A 16,156-nucleotide genomic window follows, 5' to 3' on the forward strand; every position below is an offset into this window, starting at 1 on the left:
TTCATCCCCTTCAAAATTTCTAAATAAATATGCCACATTGGAAGATATGACAGATAGTTTAAGAATGCTATTTTGGGTAAGAGTGTGCTAAGTATTGCTCTAAAGGTGTAACCATCAGCTGATACTAAACCAAAGGCGAAACATCACACACATTTTTAGCAAGAATGAATATTTATACTCAACCTGGTCACAAATATACTCATTTATTATGTGACATACAAACACAGACAAGAAGTTTAATGCATTAGCACTGGAACAATTTATACCTGTACATGCCCCATTGACTGGAACATGCACAAGTCTTAAGGAGGAGAAGGGTTTATAACACAAAATTATGGAGACAGAAGTAAAAAGCAAAATAATGGTGGTGATTTTTATAAGAGAAAATAACAATTAGAATGGAAAAGTACTAAGAATAAGACATGCAAATAGTCATTGCTTATTAATCTGCTTTGCTACAACCAGTAAATTAAATATGCTTGACAAGCTTCATCATTTATGTTAAGGGAGAACTTTGTATAACCGTAACAAGGATTGCAAAGGGCAGTAACATCTGGGTAGGCCTACAGTTATTTATCTGGACATTTTACAAAGTGCAGCAAAAGAGTACCTGCTTACTCATCTGAATTCCCTAGAGAGTTTTAAATCACAGTAATAAAGAATCACTTACAGAAAGCTAGTAACTGTATCACCAGAGGGGAGTGAAAGAGCCACGGGAGAGTTTCTGGGCCAAAATACAAGACTTCCAAAGCTTTCTGCACTAACAGGTTGGAAGTCCTAAGGGCTTTGAGGCCAAGGGAAACCACTGCTAGGCATCGCATGCCCGTATTCCCAAGGCAAGTGAGCACCGTGCCTGCTCGGTGACACCTCGCCAATCTCCCTTCTGCTGCGAGTCACCAACGCCACTGCTGGGGCCAAGGTTTGCACTTTCTGCCTCGATTAATCCTTTTGGCTTTATATCAAGGGACAAAGTGTCTCCTCCTCTGATAACCATGCTTCCTCTTCGAGTACAGAAAAAGCTTTCTAAGAATTCAGATATAAATGTTACTTAGCCTAACAGTATTTTTGCACAGACCTCTTGGGAAATGACTGCATTTCTTAACTTCTGGTACCTCGAAACTAGGCAGCGAACTCATAAAAAGAGATTAGGCTGTTGAAATATAGATTGTGCACTGTGAGGGAAGAGAGACCTGTGAGCCCCCACCCGTCCCTTCTCGCATCAGGTTGGCATCGCACCTCACCTTCCCCTGCCCTTGGGTTCTTGTTGTTGAACACGATCTTAATTAACACGGCTGGATTTGTCCTGCCTGTCCCTGGGATTACCCATCCGGTGCCTGCCGTTGGACCCGCGCTGTTGTCGTCCCCCCGCCTCCTCGTGTCTGCCCTCTCCTCTCTCCCCGCCGGGAGGGCGGGAAGGAGGGGGCCGCCATCTTCTCAGGGCGGGGGGCGAGTGCCGTGGCTGCAGGTCTTCTCCGTGCGTGCGGAGAGAGTGAAGGGGGGTGTCCATGCGGCCGCGCCTCGGCCCGCCTCCGCCCTGTGTGTGTGAGGGAGGGAGAAAGCGAGAGGGAGGGCGGGGTGTGGAGGCAGCTCCCGCCGCCGCCGCCGCCCCCCCCGCTCGCCGCTGGGCGTGTGCCCGGCCCCCGGTGCTGCGTGACCGGGCGGGGAGGAGGAGGAGTAGTGTGGGTGCGGGGAATTTCCTTGTGTGGCGACGGAGGAACAACACCGCTCCAGACGGCGGGGCTGTGAGGAGGGCGCTGCCGCCGCCGCCGGTTGCCGAGCGATGTGAGGGGGGAGCCCCCCCTGGGCCCTCCCCTCCCCCCGGAGCCGCCTGCTTCCCCCCCCCACCCCTTCCCCTCTCCCCTCCCATCCCCGCCCCGCCATGCCGGACCAGATCTCCGTGTCGGAATTCGTGTCCGAGACCAATGAGGATTACAAGTCACCTACCGCCTCCAACTTCACCACCCGGATGGCCCAGTGCAGGAACACGGTGGCGGCCATCGAAGAGGTGAGCCCCGGGAGGGGAGGGGAGGCGCGGCCCCCTCCGGCCTGGCTGCCCGCCGCCGCGGCGGCAGCAGAGAACAAGGCGCTACCGGCGCTGGCTCCTGCCGCTCCCTCTCCCCGCCCAGCCCCAAGGAGCGCCCTCGGCTGCCGCTGAGAGGAAATGGGGCTCGCCCGGCTGGAGAGGGGAAAGAAGCTGGGGGGGAAGGGCTGAGGAGCTGCTGCCCCCCGGTCCGCGGGGATCCTGCTCCGCCTTCCCGCTCGGCGGGGCAGGGCGCCAGTCGCCCCCCGCTCCTCTCAGCCCGGGGGGCAGCGGAGCCCGAGCCCTCCTTTCTCTCTCCCGGCGCCCGAGCAGCTCCGAGCCGATGGGTTCCGCCCGTCTGCCCTCCTACCTGGGGGGGGACCGGTGCTCTCCAGCCTCCCCCTTCCTTCACAATCACACCTGAAGCGCCGCGGCCCCTCCTTCCCGCCCCGCCAGCTGCCCTGTGGGGCTTGGGCCCCGGCGGCACGGGAGGCTGGAATGTCCTTTCCACCGTCTGTGTGTATGTCAGCCTCCCGGCACAGGTGGGATTTAATCTCCTTTCCAGTCCCCGCACGTAGAAATTTGAACGCCTTCCCCCCCACCACCCCCGGGCATATGTTTTAGGGTAGCCTTCCCTCGGGAGCCGCTCCTTCGGGGCGCTGAGGCGATGCCGGCCCGTCCCCGGGGGGTGCGGGAGACGGAGCCCCCGCTTTTTTGCCTCCCCTTGGGCAGCCCGGGCTGCGGATACTTGATGTGAGCCGCTTTTGTCTCGCCAAGAGCGCTGTTTGGTTTTCTTTAGAGATACTCGAAACGTGCCGTTGAACCCGATGGTCAGAGCCCTCCCTACCTCAGAGGGTGGCTGCCAGCGCTGGGGAGAGAGAGACTCTTTTTCCCTCCTGTTTCAAATCAGAGGGAAATCTGGGACAGGTCTGAACACAGTGAGAGCACATTCCACATCCCAGTCATATACGCACAATGAAATGAGAAGCGTCTGTGTATCTTGATTCCTCTAGCAGCTTCTCTGAAGTAACTTGTGGGAGGGAGGGGGGGGGAATCTTACTTGTGATGCAGATTAATTTGCTCCATCTACCTGTTACATCAGTTCTTACAGTGTGTGTTTAGTTGATTTGCTTTGCACTAAGCACATATTTTAAAAAGAGCCTCTTCAGCAAAAAGAATCTTGTCAGTAGTTGATGTCCCTTCTTACAAAAGAACTGCCACTAGCAATGGATTATTAACGTCTCTTAAGTGAACAAAACCCAGGTTAGGTGTTTAAACACCCTTTTCAAGATTTTCCTGTTTTGCCAGTTCCCAAAACCACTAAAGCAAGGAGTTGAATTCAAAATAATCTGCACAGAAGGAATTACTGTTTTGTTCCTGAGGTAATTTTCCTCCCTGCAAGCTTGCACTTAAATGCCTGGATTTAATTATACCTTACTAACCTGATAGTCTTAAGATCAACAATTCTGTATCAAAGACACTTTTTCTTAAAGAATATTTATAATAGTGAATCATTTTAGTTGTAAGGTAGACCTGCCTAATAATTGATCAACACAAAACTGAAGTTAGTGTAAGCGTTTGGGTCAAAAGCAGTTTTGCTAAATTTAGAGATTTTTTTTTATTGTAAGTCTCACAAAAATTGGTTATTCTCTGAGCCTCGATTTCTAAAGCAGTATGGTTGCAAAAATGTCATGTCATTTCTCAGAAAAAACATGCAAAAATTTTTTTGTTTTTCATTTTCACATCTGATGATACAAAATTTAGATATGATGGCATGAAATTTGGAACATATATCTTAAGGTCTTTTAAAGATTCAACTCAGTAAGCTGCATCTTGAAAACCTTTCTTTTATGTTAAGAGAATGATATTCATTTAAAAATTTTAATATGGTGGATTCCTTTCTTATTTAATCTGTCTGCATGGCATTTGTTTTTGTGCCATATCTCTGATACACTACTGTTTGGATTTTAAAGAAACTCAATCAGTATGTTAAATCTGTCTTTGTGTCTTTGCATATTTCAGATATTAGGTACTGTCTGCCAGCTTAGGTACAAAAATGATCTTTTGTGATAATGATGATAAAGAATGTACGTAGTGTCTTACAGAGCTAAATAAAGTTTGCAAGGCAGAAGATGAGAGATTGCACTGGCTGTAACTGTTCTTAATAGTATTGATCTATCTAGCACTTTTGGCAAAATATCAGCAGTTGCTGTCTCTGTGATGCTGTCCTAAAGCACGTGTTGAAATTACTCCTGAATTTTTTCTTTATGCTTTAGCAAGAGCACCATATAAATTTTCATGGTTTCAAAACTGTGAAATCTTTTTTCAGACTTAAACTTCTTTGGTTTGGAAATATGCAGGTCCTTTAGCATGACGTCTGCCTGGTTTTTCAGGTTAAATGTGATCCTTTGATAAAAAGCGGTCTATATGTTGTGTAATAGAGAAGTCAGTGTTCAGCACCTTTTTCTAAAAGGCTAGGCAAAAATTAGTTCATCAGCTTGTTATGAACTAAGACTTAGTAAAGTCTAAAAATGTACAGGTAATAGAAAGAACCTGTTTCCGTTTCCAGTATCACCAGTACTGTGAAGCATCACTTTCCAGTGTGCGCTGCTGCGTTGCAGTAAACAGTACAGTTCTGAAAACTAGGAAGTCTGGTTGTGTATGGTTTAGGGAATGTGTTACTCAAAACAGTTAATAGGTAAGTTGAAACCCTGCTGACTGCTGCCTTTGTATATGCATTGATTTTAACAAGTGACTGTAAGTGCTAGTTTATTAACTGAAGACAGTTAAGTTATCATTTTCCAGGATGTTGTATACATGTATTAAATCAAATTAGCTGGTTAATACTGATATTTGAGGATGTCTCTTAACTGCTTTTCCCAGCAAATCTGGTTCTGGAGTGGACTATGCAACTGCCTGCATGAAGCCAGCTTGAGTCTCCCAAGCCTCCCTTAGAAGCAGAGGCACAGGGGGAGGCACTGCAAAAGCAGAGGAGGTGGGGGCTACTGGGACTTGATAGCCTGAGCTCAGCTTTGCACAAACACAGATATCTGTTTCCAGATCCCAATGGGAAGTCTTTTGTGCTTATCATTACCACTGCTGGCTACCAGTTTTGTAATTCTGTCTTGGTTAATTAGCAGGTGTCTAATAGTGTCTTAAAAGTTTAGTTAATGAGGCCTTGCTTTCGCTGATGGAGTGGAAAAGGCTTGTTAAGTGAGGAAATCAATAAGATGTTGGACAATTATAAGTGTATAATTTGCCGATATGTCTCTGTGGGCAATGGTATTGCCTTAAATTGGTGTTTTTTGAACTTGGATTAACTGACCTCTGTCAGTTGCAGAATATGATTGATTTTTAGTATCAGTGGAAAATACTTTTGAGTTTTATTGTTTTATGTGATTGCATGCACTGATTACAGACCTCGGATCATAGCCTTTGAGACCACCAGAAGCGCCTGCATTGCAGTTTGGGAACTGGTGCCTGTTCAAACACTTGGAGAGAAAATCTCATCCTTTGCTCTCGGTATTGAAAAAGGGATTAGGAAAGGCATGCTTGTGGAACACAACGTGATTTCAAAGGAAAAGGAATCATATAATTTCTGCATTGTTCTCAGATTAGGATGTTGCTTAGCAAAATGTTGGGAATCTTTAGCTTCTGCTAAAACAAAATTACAAGTGAGCAGTATATGCCACAGGTGCCCTTGCAGGTTACTGTTTAATCTTTGCATGTATGATAGTCACTAAGATTAAACAAGTTTTAATTGATAGGGTGCAGAGCATAGTCACATGATTGGGGGAGGGGTTGCCTGAAATCAGTAATCCAGTCTGACAAATGCAGTCTTTTTAGTTGACTTTTTCTATTAAAGGTCCCAGGTTCTAAAATGTGTGGTGCCATTATTAAGCTATGAATGCTTAAAAATCTGATTTTAGTACTGCTATTACTTAGAACATACAGTTCTCTTTTACGTCCTATAAGTTAAATAAAATAGTTCCTAAACTGTAATGGAGCCTGCAGAGTGGTCCTAATAGCTGTGATCGTTACAGATTTTTAGAAATTATTTCATAGAGTGATTTAATGAATAGAATCCAAGTGTGCCACTTTTTTTCTTTTTTTTTTTTTTTTTTTTTTTTTTTTTACAATAAAGGTTGGAACAGAAGCCCCTAAATATCCTACCTACTTATTTTTATTCTACCTGTTTATCGTGGTCCAGCGCTTCTGGACCAAGAAAGAAGGGTCGGGGGCTATTGTGCAGGCTACTATGTTAACAGAGAGTAGCAGACAGTTCATGTGCTGAAGACATTTCCATCTAAGTCAGGACTTTAGGTGCAAAGTTTACCCCGCCTACTTAACCTTCACTGCATGCTCAGATTTCCCTATAAAGAGAGGAGAAAGGAAACATTGAGACAAGTTTAATAGGTTACTGTAACACCCTCCCCAGCAAAGTAGCACTTTCCTACTGGGATGAATGTGTTGTAGGAAGTACACAGGACAAATGTGTGGTGGAAAGATGTAAAATATACAACAAAAAGAAACAGTACAGTGGTACCAAAGTTGGTCTTAGTTGCCCAGATAGAAATAGATTTTATTGTTTGGGATCTATTTAAAAGCCGCTTTCTAGGAACTTCTGTAAAATTAATGTTAAAGCCATAACTTGTAATTTCAGGTCTCTGATTGCCTTTGTTCTACAGGTCCTGTTCCATGATTATTGCACCTCAATGTTTCTGTTAGTTTACAATTTAAAAGATTTGTGTGTGTGTGTGTGTGTAATTTCCACTCCTAGGAATGCAGCATGTCATTTTGTTATCAAGTCCTTTTCTTCCTCACTGTCACTTATAACACAAGTCTTTGTATCAGAAATGGTAGCAACTTCTTGCCACCTAAGGCAGTCCTGCAGTTTTCAGCTGGCTTGGAGAGGTGTAAGGGATCAATGCTTATTAAATTTTGTTCCCTCTTGTATGTTAAAATTCTGTAATTCTCTCTGCTCCATTTTGGTTCTGCAAAGCTAACCAAGACAACAGGTGATAACAGCTTGGTAGGGTCGGCAAATATGAGACTGGATACATGCATGCGCATGTGTGTTTTTAAAATTTATACTTTCCCCATTATGTATATTTTGCTTGTTAAGTCTTTAGGACTGGAGTTCTGTCTTCCTATACTATGTGATTGTGACTTGCTTTTGAAAGCTATGTGAAGAAGGTGGTTTTGTATAATTTTAGAAGCAGTAGGAAATGTCGTATATTGTAGTGCTTTTTGCGAAATTTACTCCTATTATTTATATATTTCCTTTTAATAAAATATACCTTCATGCCTACTATGATGTGCTCTTTGGTAGAACTTATTTGCACACTTTTCTTACTTCATTACTAAATACAGTTGCATAAATACATGAAGTTTAAAACTTTTTCTTGTTTCACTTCTTCCTTTCTGGAATCGTAATTCTCTGTCATCAGCATCCAAAGAGGTTTCTGGAAAAGTCATTATGACACAAACGGGAGGATGATTTCAAAAGGAGTGTGGGAATTTTTTTCTTTTTGTGAGAAATACAGAGGATGTCAATTGCAGAAATACAGGAGCTAAACTGTAGGTCTTCACCTGGAGCTTTGTGCATATTTTAAAATACCTTAATTTAAAAATTTAAAAAACCTTACACCTTTAAAATACAGACAATGTGCAGTCAGTTAAAACAATTTCGGCTCATGTAAGTAGATTGCTGTGCACCTTTGGCGCGTTCGATGATACATCTGCTTACTGTTATCAAATGCCCTCATTCCCCATAGGAGGATCAGTGGAAAATATGTAAATTTCTGAAGTATTTTACTAACTGTGAGTTTTGTTTTCTGATTTTTATTTTTTTTTGCCCTAGTGCCGCTGCATTTCTCAGAATCATCATATCTGTATTTAGTGTACTTCATGCTGATGCTAAGAGAGTAGATGTGGAAAGTAACTGGTTCTGCTTAGGTTTAACCCACCTTCACTTCCTTTTCTCATCTTCATGTCATTCTCGTGTGCCATAACATACAGCAACGCTAGGTAAAGGTGAGGCCTTTGTTCTGAAAGGTATTGCAAAGTCACAGGACAAAAGCTTAATCCCTGCTCCAAAGCACTTATAGTTCACATGTAAAGTGAACATGGCTGATGAATATAGGTGGAGGAATCAAAAAAAAAATAACCAAACTTGGTGCACTTGACTAGTGTACTGTGTGTGTAGCTGAACCACTGTGAAGTGGTTTCTTTTTATGCATATGCATTCAAGTAGTGGTTCTCAAACATTTTAGTTCAACTCTTAAATATTTTCTTTTTTGATAATTTGCACCTTACATATGTGTGTGTATATATATGTGTATATATATATTGCATACAACCATTCCCTATCTAAACTTCTCCACCCCAGCTTCTGAGCCTCACTCTTAACAACCAACGTGGTCTGTTTGCCCCATTTCTCCAGAAACAACTTTTGGACCTGAAGCTCCAGAAAAGTTTGGCCTAGCCGTATTTAGGTTAGCTCTTCCCTCTCTTGTCTTGGGTATCAAGCTTCTCTATACATTCTTGATGTTTGCAGTCTCCTTACATCTCCTAATTTCTTGAAAATCCCTTGCTGCAGAGGTTATCAGTGCATTGCCCTACCTCCATGGAGCTCCCTGGCCTTACACCCTTTGCAGCAGCCTTGGCCCAGCCCTGTCCATGGTACTAAGCCATAGCTGGGGCTCAGATGGACTTCATGCTAAGCTGGGGTGTCTCTCATGGATGGGCTAGTGGCAAGAGTCTTCACTTGCCCTCAGTCCTCACTGGCTCTAGATAAATGTTATATTCTTCATGAAGTTCCTAGAGAGGGAAGAAGAGACATTCTCTGAATGAAATCTTTCTGCAGCTTCTCCAGCTGTGGAGGTATCTTCCATCCTCACTCCCCTTCCCATTCTATGTTCAGTGAGTTTGTAGATGCTATAAAATGTAAGTGTTGGTAAGAAAAGTCCCAACTAAGCACTGGTAGGAAAACATGAAGGTGTGATTCTAAAAAAAACCCAAATGGGTGTTTGTGGCTGGAGTTAGTCTGATCAGAGTGAGAAGGAATCATGAATATAAAGAGAGATCATTGATGTTGCCTACTAATAAGTATTAGAATCAAAGACCACTGTCTTACATTTGATACAAAGGAGAGTGCTGTTACAAGTGTGGAAAGGGATTCATTGCATAGAAGACAAACCAAAAGGTTTAGTATCATGAGCGGATGTGACTGAAGAAGACTGTATTTGTCAAGGCCAGGATGTTGCAATAATGAAAATTAAATTATGAGATTGTGGATAAAAACCTTTAGCTTAGAGTGAAAGACTGTATTTTAGAGATACTATGGAGAAGGGTCATTGATGGTAGACAGGTTTCAGTTTAAGAGAACCTGTTGGTTATGGTCTGGTAAAGCCAGCTGTTGGTTAACACTGCAAGTATGGGGGAAGAGTGCAAGAGGAATAAATAAGAGCTGTATTTCAGCCAGGTTATGGTCAGGCATCTGTGACAAGCCAAGATACTGGCTTCTACAGAAGGAAACAGAAGCAGGAGGAGCTAATTGAGAACTGATTTAAAGGCAGGAATCAAGTGCATGTTGCGGATGAGACTGGAAAAAACTGAAGTGTTTGTTGAATGGTTGGGGCTCAATTCACTGTGTACTAAAAGCAAAACAAAGAAATTAAAAACAAAAGCAAGGCAAAACAAACAAAAGAATTATATTGAGGGAAAAAGTCATTAAGCTGAGATCTAGTGAGGTCAGCAGAACTGAAGAGTGTATGTACTAAAGCATGAAGAATGTTAATGAAGTATCCCAAGAAGGGGGAAAATGATGGGGAAAAACTACAGATTTGAAACACCCCAAGAAGAATGTCACAAATGCCTGCCAGAACCTGCCAGAAATGGGAAGAAAAAGCCAGATAGTCAGAGGAAAGTTTTGCATTAAAGAGTATGTGTAAAGATAAACCACAAATTTTCAAAAGTCAGTTTTCTTTAGGAATGATGGCAGGCAGTAAAGAAAACAAAAACACTCTTGAAGCACATAGAGTTGCGAGGAGAAAAAGGATAATACACAGTTAGAATGTTGTAGTATTAAAGATAATTTAGGTATTGACAAATCTAAATGAGTGCTCTGCTGCAGTTTTTGAGCTCAAAGTGTGGGAGAAGGTAGAATGGATAGCAGTAATAGAGATACAAGTAAGCAAAGTGATAAACAAAACTGTGGGCTTAAAGCAGGCAGTTTGTTGGGGCTGGTTAACATGTTTTCCAGGATTCTGAAAAAATAGGATGGTAACTGGCAAATGCTCCTAACAAAACCTCTGAAGACTAGGATGATATCCAATTTAAGCACAGGGGTTAAAAAAACAGGGATGGAGAGAAGAGGAGAAGTATTTACAGCTAGTAAAAATGATTGTAGTGGATGCAGAACTGCAGACCATGACTGTTAAATTGAGGAGGAGAGATGCTCATACTCAAAGATTGCAAGTGTCCCTGGATGAGTGGCAGGCTAGCAAAGTAACCGGTTCCCTTTCCTGCTTCCATAAGTGCTTGAAAAATACTGTAAACAAGTATTTACAGCAGCTGCCACTGTATGCAAGAAGACAGTACTTTCATGTTTGCTTTCATTTTTTGAGTTTTAGCATTAGTCAGATGTGCAAGAACTTCACATCAGGAGAAATTGTGTGGCTCCTTGTTTCCTCTTGCATTGGTGCTGTCAGTTTCTTATGGAAAACCAGAATTACTGAATATCATACTTGTAAAGCTTTAAAGGGTGATTAAACTCAGCTTTTGTGCAAAGTTGAAATCTCTGCTTTGGTCCATTTTAACTGAGAACGATTATTTTTTTTTTTTTCCCCTTAAATCCATTTGGAAAATGTAGATCAAGTTATGTGACAAACAGAAGTTTGGTGTTCATAACTTGATTTTGTTGCAAGCTGATGGTTAGATTGTTTCTCTCTTTTTTTCCTAGCCTTTTCCCCAAAACCATCTCACTTGTGTTAGCACCAAACTCAAGCTCTTCTGTATGCAAAATGCTTATGTGTGTAGTTGTTCTCAGTGCAGACAGATAAGCTGGAAGACTTTTGGTATTAGATATGAGATTTTTCTGTGATCAAGATGACCACCAGTTTCTTCTATTTGGACTAACTCCAGACTTCTTTCATTAAGTTTATATCACTGTAGAAATTAAGTGGAGGAGTAAATTTGGATAGGAAACAACAAAAAATGGGAACACAAGAAAAACTAAGACTCAGAAAGTAATAGCTGAAATGTCTAAGAGGTAATATGAGGATCAGTCAAAAGGGAAGAGCAAGGAAATGGAATCTGAATTCGAGACAAACTGGGAGTCAAGAGAGTCATCCAGAGGCAGAAGTACTGTGATGGCCTGTGAGGAATGGAGGCTCAGGAATTGGCATATAGGCAGAACCATTAAGGAGGGGAAAAGGAAATGTATCAAAAGTCTAAGGAAGTTCAGAGGAATCATAATTTACAGGAACTGCAAAGGAAGGGGGAGTGCGGCAGTGTTTATGCAGGAAGTAGGATGAAAACGCAGAGAGTGTGGAGGGAGGGCTAATATAAAAGGATCAGTATAGTAAGGAGGTAGGCAGGGATATGGGGAAGGGATAGTGACAGCGGAAAGTGGATGAGGGTGATATCACAGCTACATCCTGTCCTGTATTTTAGAAGAGTGGAAGAAGAGTTCTGCATGTTATATATCCAGAAAATGGGACATAGTACTAAGTATTATGCAGACTTTTCTAGCTGCTGTGTATGTTTCAATTTTATTTGGAAAGAGAAAATAATTTGCCTTATGGGGGAGAATTTATTGATGGAGGAACTGAGATACAGAGCTGTAACTGAATAGCTTTTTTCTTATGAGCAATGCTGCTTTGCAGGATATAAGCTTGGGTAGTGTGTTTCAGTACTTTTCATCTAGAGTAGCAGGCTTTGTTTTCAAGTGAGTAGGTGTTGGACAGAATTTCAAAAATTTGCTTCTTTCTATATGTGAACTCCATTTCACAAAAATATTTACTATGGAAGTGACATTATGCAGTGAAGTGTATTTCTTTGGAGTATATTCTTTAAGAGGTGGCTGTAAAAGTTAACGTGAAAGAACCGATAGTATAAATTCTAGCGTCTGACTCATTAAACTGGAAAGAAATAGAGAATTGAGAGCAAAGGCTGAACCGCTCCTCATTGTCTTGGAGCAGTATGGTGTATAGAACCATCTGCTGTTTGTGGACCCTTCAGCTATCCCTGATTAAAGATCAGATTATCAATGTAGTTCTAGTCTGAAATCTATAATTCTGTCTAGGCATTATGCTAAGTATGCCTGTAGATACATCAAAACAGCTGAAGTGATTAGAGCTGAACAAATTACTTTTACATTCCTGAAAGCTTTGTTCTACATTTAGAAGGCATATAGGAAGGGAAAAAAAAGTAGTGAAGTGACGTGAACATTCATACGGATTATTTTCTCATGCTTTATGGTTTCTGTTCTTTGTCAGTGAAAGATTTCTTTCCTAGGAGATGCAATTTCAAGGAAACTTAGACTGTATTCTAGGGAAGTCAACTTAGAAACAAATGCATTTACTAATCATTTTAAGCCCCTTCAATCAAACAGGATTACTGTTTGGCTACAGCAATAGGAGTGGAAATTTCCTCAGCACTTGCAAGCATAGAGCCCCTGCTCTGTTGTCACATGCAAAACATGCAGGATAGAGTTTTGCAAAGCACATGTTTTTAATCATTCGAGGGTTTTTTTTCCAGAACTGTAGGTGTATGTTTCACAACAACAGAAAAAACACCAGCAGAGTCCTCCTACACTTTGAGCTCCATGTAGCCTAGATGCTAGCTGTGCTGAAGAGAGTAGCATTGAAGAATGAAGTAGTAAATCTTTTCTAAGCTGCCTTTTGTTTGGTTTCATTCATTCTTTTGCTTAGTTCATTCTCTTCTGTTGCTTAACTGCTCTGGTTGTGGATGACAAGCTTTTCATGTAGGTAGTTTCAGTCAGTCTTCTCTGTGCTAGGGATGGAGTGGTAGTGTTTGCCACTGCCTTCCCCGCCCCCAAGGCATATGGATGTGGTGATGGTGCTTGGTTACATATAGGTTCAGGCATTTGTCTCTTCAGTTTCAGTCAGTTGATTCAATAGCTGTTTCCTGTTTCTTTTAAGAACATAACAAAAGTGCTGATAGGCCTGGACCTGCTTCTCTGTTCTAAACTGCTTCAATTTTAAAAGCATAATTTGTTCAGTATTTTGTCTTAGGTAGTGGCTGTGTATGAATTTATCTTCCTAATGCTCAGTGGTATAGAGAAGTACTGTTTACTCAATTATATAGATATCTTCTACGTACATGAACTCCCTAATTATTTTGTCAAAGGTCACCCTGTGAGGAAAACTTTTAGTTTTACATCAAATATGATATAAATGGATGTTTTATATCTACTGTTTGGTACACTAATAACTGTGTGATGTAAGATGCACTTACACTTCTAGGAAGCTGTACTTCATGACACGAGTGCCTGAACTATTAATTTTAGTTATACTTAAAGCTGTTGAAATTCCAGCAGAATTTAAGATCGTTTTCAAGACTGTAGTGGTGTCTTGAGATTCCTCTATTTGGGCACCTAAAATGATTGACAGTATATGACAGTTTCGATGCATTCTTTCATTTAAAAACAAATTCCCAAAAGGAAATTTATACAATATTATGTTTATGCATTTATACAACAAGAACTCATGCTTTTTACTGATAGCTACAGTGTGATAAAGCATCAACAAAATGAAATTAGTGCAATTTCTTTTTCCCATTTAACCAAAACAGGAAGATACTGACATCAAATATCTGATTTCCATAAGTTGGCTAATCTTATATTTGCATTAGCGGCTGTTAATTACTTTAACTAGTTAACTACTAGTTAATTACTAAGTCTAGTTACTTTTTAATGGGGAAAAAAATGTGTTAATACAGAGAGACCATGCAGAGATTTTCAAAGGTGGTATACTGAATTATAGAGAGGTTGGAGTGAAAATCACAGGCTGAAGTCTGGAACTGACTATAGAATAGAAAAAACTTTACGGTGTTTGAAGAGAAAATGAGTTTTATCATTTGACACTGGGCTTTCATGTGAGAATTGGCCAATGAAGTGGAAAGGTTAACATACAAAATGCATTAAATTGTAAGAGGAAATAACTCTTCACTGAAGAAAACTAAACTGTAGTAATTCATATGCTACCAGTATTATAGCTAGATGCCTTTCATAAATTTCTACCCTTATAGTAGGTGATGACTGATGTTTTGATTTACCTCTGCTTATCCTAATTTTGGCGGCTGGTTCAGTGTTTCCCTAGGAATACTTGGTACATTTGAGGTGATTTGTCTTTGTCTCTTCTGGAGTCCCCTCTAGTTACCTGCCATTCTTTGTTGTGGGAGTGTGGTGTCCTAAAAGTTCCAGGTGTATCATGAGCTAGATAAAGTTTGTGTGCCTTTTATTCCCTTTCAGAATGGCTACCTCATATGTTTGTCTGCCAAAGATGTTTGTATTACAGATTTTACTGTTTATTTCTGTTAAAAAGTTCTCAGAGGCCTGTTAAGACTGAAATTTGATTGTGCTATGTTGTTGTAGACTCTTCTTTTCTTGGTTAATTTCTGATCCCGTGAATTATTGGATAAATAAAGAAGATAAATGAAGAAAAAGTCAAAGGAGTGCTGGATGGGGAGGGATAGGTCATTTTATGGCATCCAGTTGATCTGTGTGCATACAATAAAGGTCATCATATATAGGGAAAGCTTAGTTTTCCATACTTTTGTAGATATTGCAACTAGGATGTCTGCATGGTTCAAGTAGAGGGTTTGAAGACTACTAAAACCAAATTAGACCATTGATATGGGAACTCTTGAGTAGCTGGAAAGTGTTTCATTTGTTGATTACTCCCATAAATAACTAAAAATTCTCTATTCAAAAAGCTTGTCATATGCAGAATAAAAGGGCATTATGTTCCACAAAGATTAATTCTTGTTGGCTCTGATGGTGTATAAAAGGATTTAATACTAGGGAAAAGAGTACTGAATTGAGAAATCTGCAGAACGAAAATCCCATCAGCCTAGCTCATCGTAAATGCTGTTGAGCGATACAGGGTGAGGATCAGCCTCTTCCGACAGCTGGGCTCTGAACCATGAAGGGCTTTGATGGATGCTGACAGCAGACAGAAATGCAAAAACATGAAGCTAGAGAAAGTCTCTTGCAGGCTGACGACCAGCGAATTTTGACATGGGTAAAAGGATGGTAAAGTTTACTTGTCTGTTCAGGACAGTCGTCACTGGAACTTTATCTTGTTATCTATGTTACTTTGTTTTACATAATGATATACCTTAGGATGTTGAAGCATGTAATACTAAACACATGGCTAAGGATATCAGGAACTGGCTAGTGCAACTGGAAAATTAAACAACAATTAAATAATAAATAAGGGAGTTTTATTTACACACCCTTTGTTTAAAAATGAGCCACTGTAAAGAGTAAGTGTGTCAAGTCTATTACATTGCTTATGAGATCTGTATTTAAAGTCTAGTTGTCTTGCCTTTGAAAGCAGATAGCTGCAATGTTGGTAGTGAAATTATGAAAAGAGAAGTAAATTTATTTCTCAGTATAAAAATTGGGTAATGCAGGAGGTGGATGTGTTCTGGAGAAATAGTTGGCATGGGCAGCTTCCATCCTTTTCTCTTAAGCAAGAGGTTTTATTAAACAAAAATGCTTGGTGTCTGCCCCCTGCTTAAGTATCTGTTGCATCTCCAATTTTACGTAGCAAGGAAAGCATGTGGAAGTGGAATGATTAATACACAGATACAGCACCTTTTTTGTTTAGTGTGCAACCGTATCATGTAGTGAATTGTATTAACAATGTAACATTTTGTAGGCTGTGAACCTCTGATTGGGATTTCTCGTTACTGATAGAAGTGGTTTGTTAGAGAATTCTGATTTTTAGGCATCACTTCTTTGTGTTAATAAAAAATAATATCATTGTACAAAGTCATTATGCTCAAGTGTGTTTTTATATACAACATACAGTAGTGTCAAATTTTCCCATCTTTTACCTTTGCAACAGAATTACCTTTTACTTACAAGTATTAATTTCCCAA

At 40.8% G+C, this 16,156-nt stretch overlaps 1 protein-coding gene across 2 annotated transcripts in view; it reads left to right on the forward strand.

The window, feature by feature from the left end:
- The first annotated feature begins 1,555 nt into the window (after positions 1-1,555).
- ASAP2 (ArfGAP with SH3 domain, ankyrin repeat and PH domain 2) overlaps positions 1,556-16,156 on the forward strand; it is a 93,107-nt gene continuing 78,506 nt past the window's right edge. Inside the window, exon 1 of one of the 2 annotated variants that reach the window (XM_063330446.1) lies at positions 1,556-2,005. In XM_063330446.1, coding sequence (XP_063186516.1) covers positions 1,880-2,005 — 126 coding nt within the window. In that variant the 5' untranslated portion in view covers positions 1,556-1,879. The remainder of the gene's footprint in view (positions 2,006-16,156) is intronic. The other variant, XM_063330445.1, reaches the window with a different exon arrangement.

Source organism: Chroicocephalus ridibundus, chromosome 3 (assembly GCF_963924245.1).
Source record: "Chroicocephalus ridibundus chromosome 3, bChrRid1.1, whole genome shotgun sequence".
Lineage (NCBI taxonomy): Eukaryota > Metazoa > Chordata > Aves > Charadriiformes > Laridae > Chroicocephalus > Chroicocephalus ridibundus.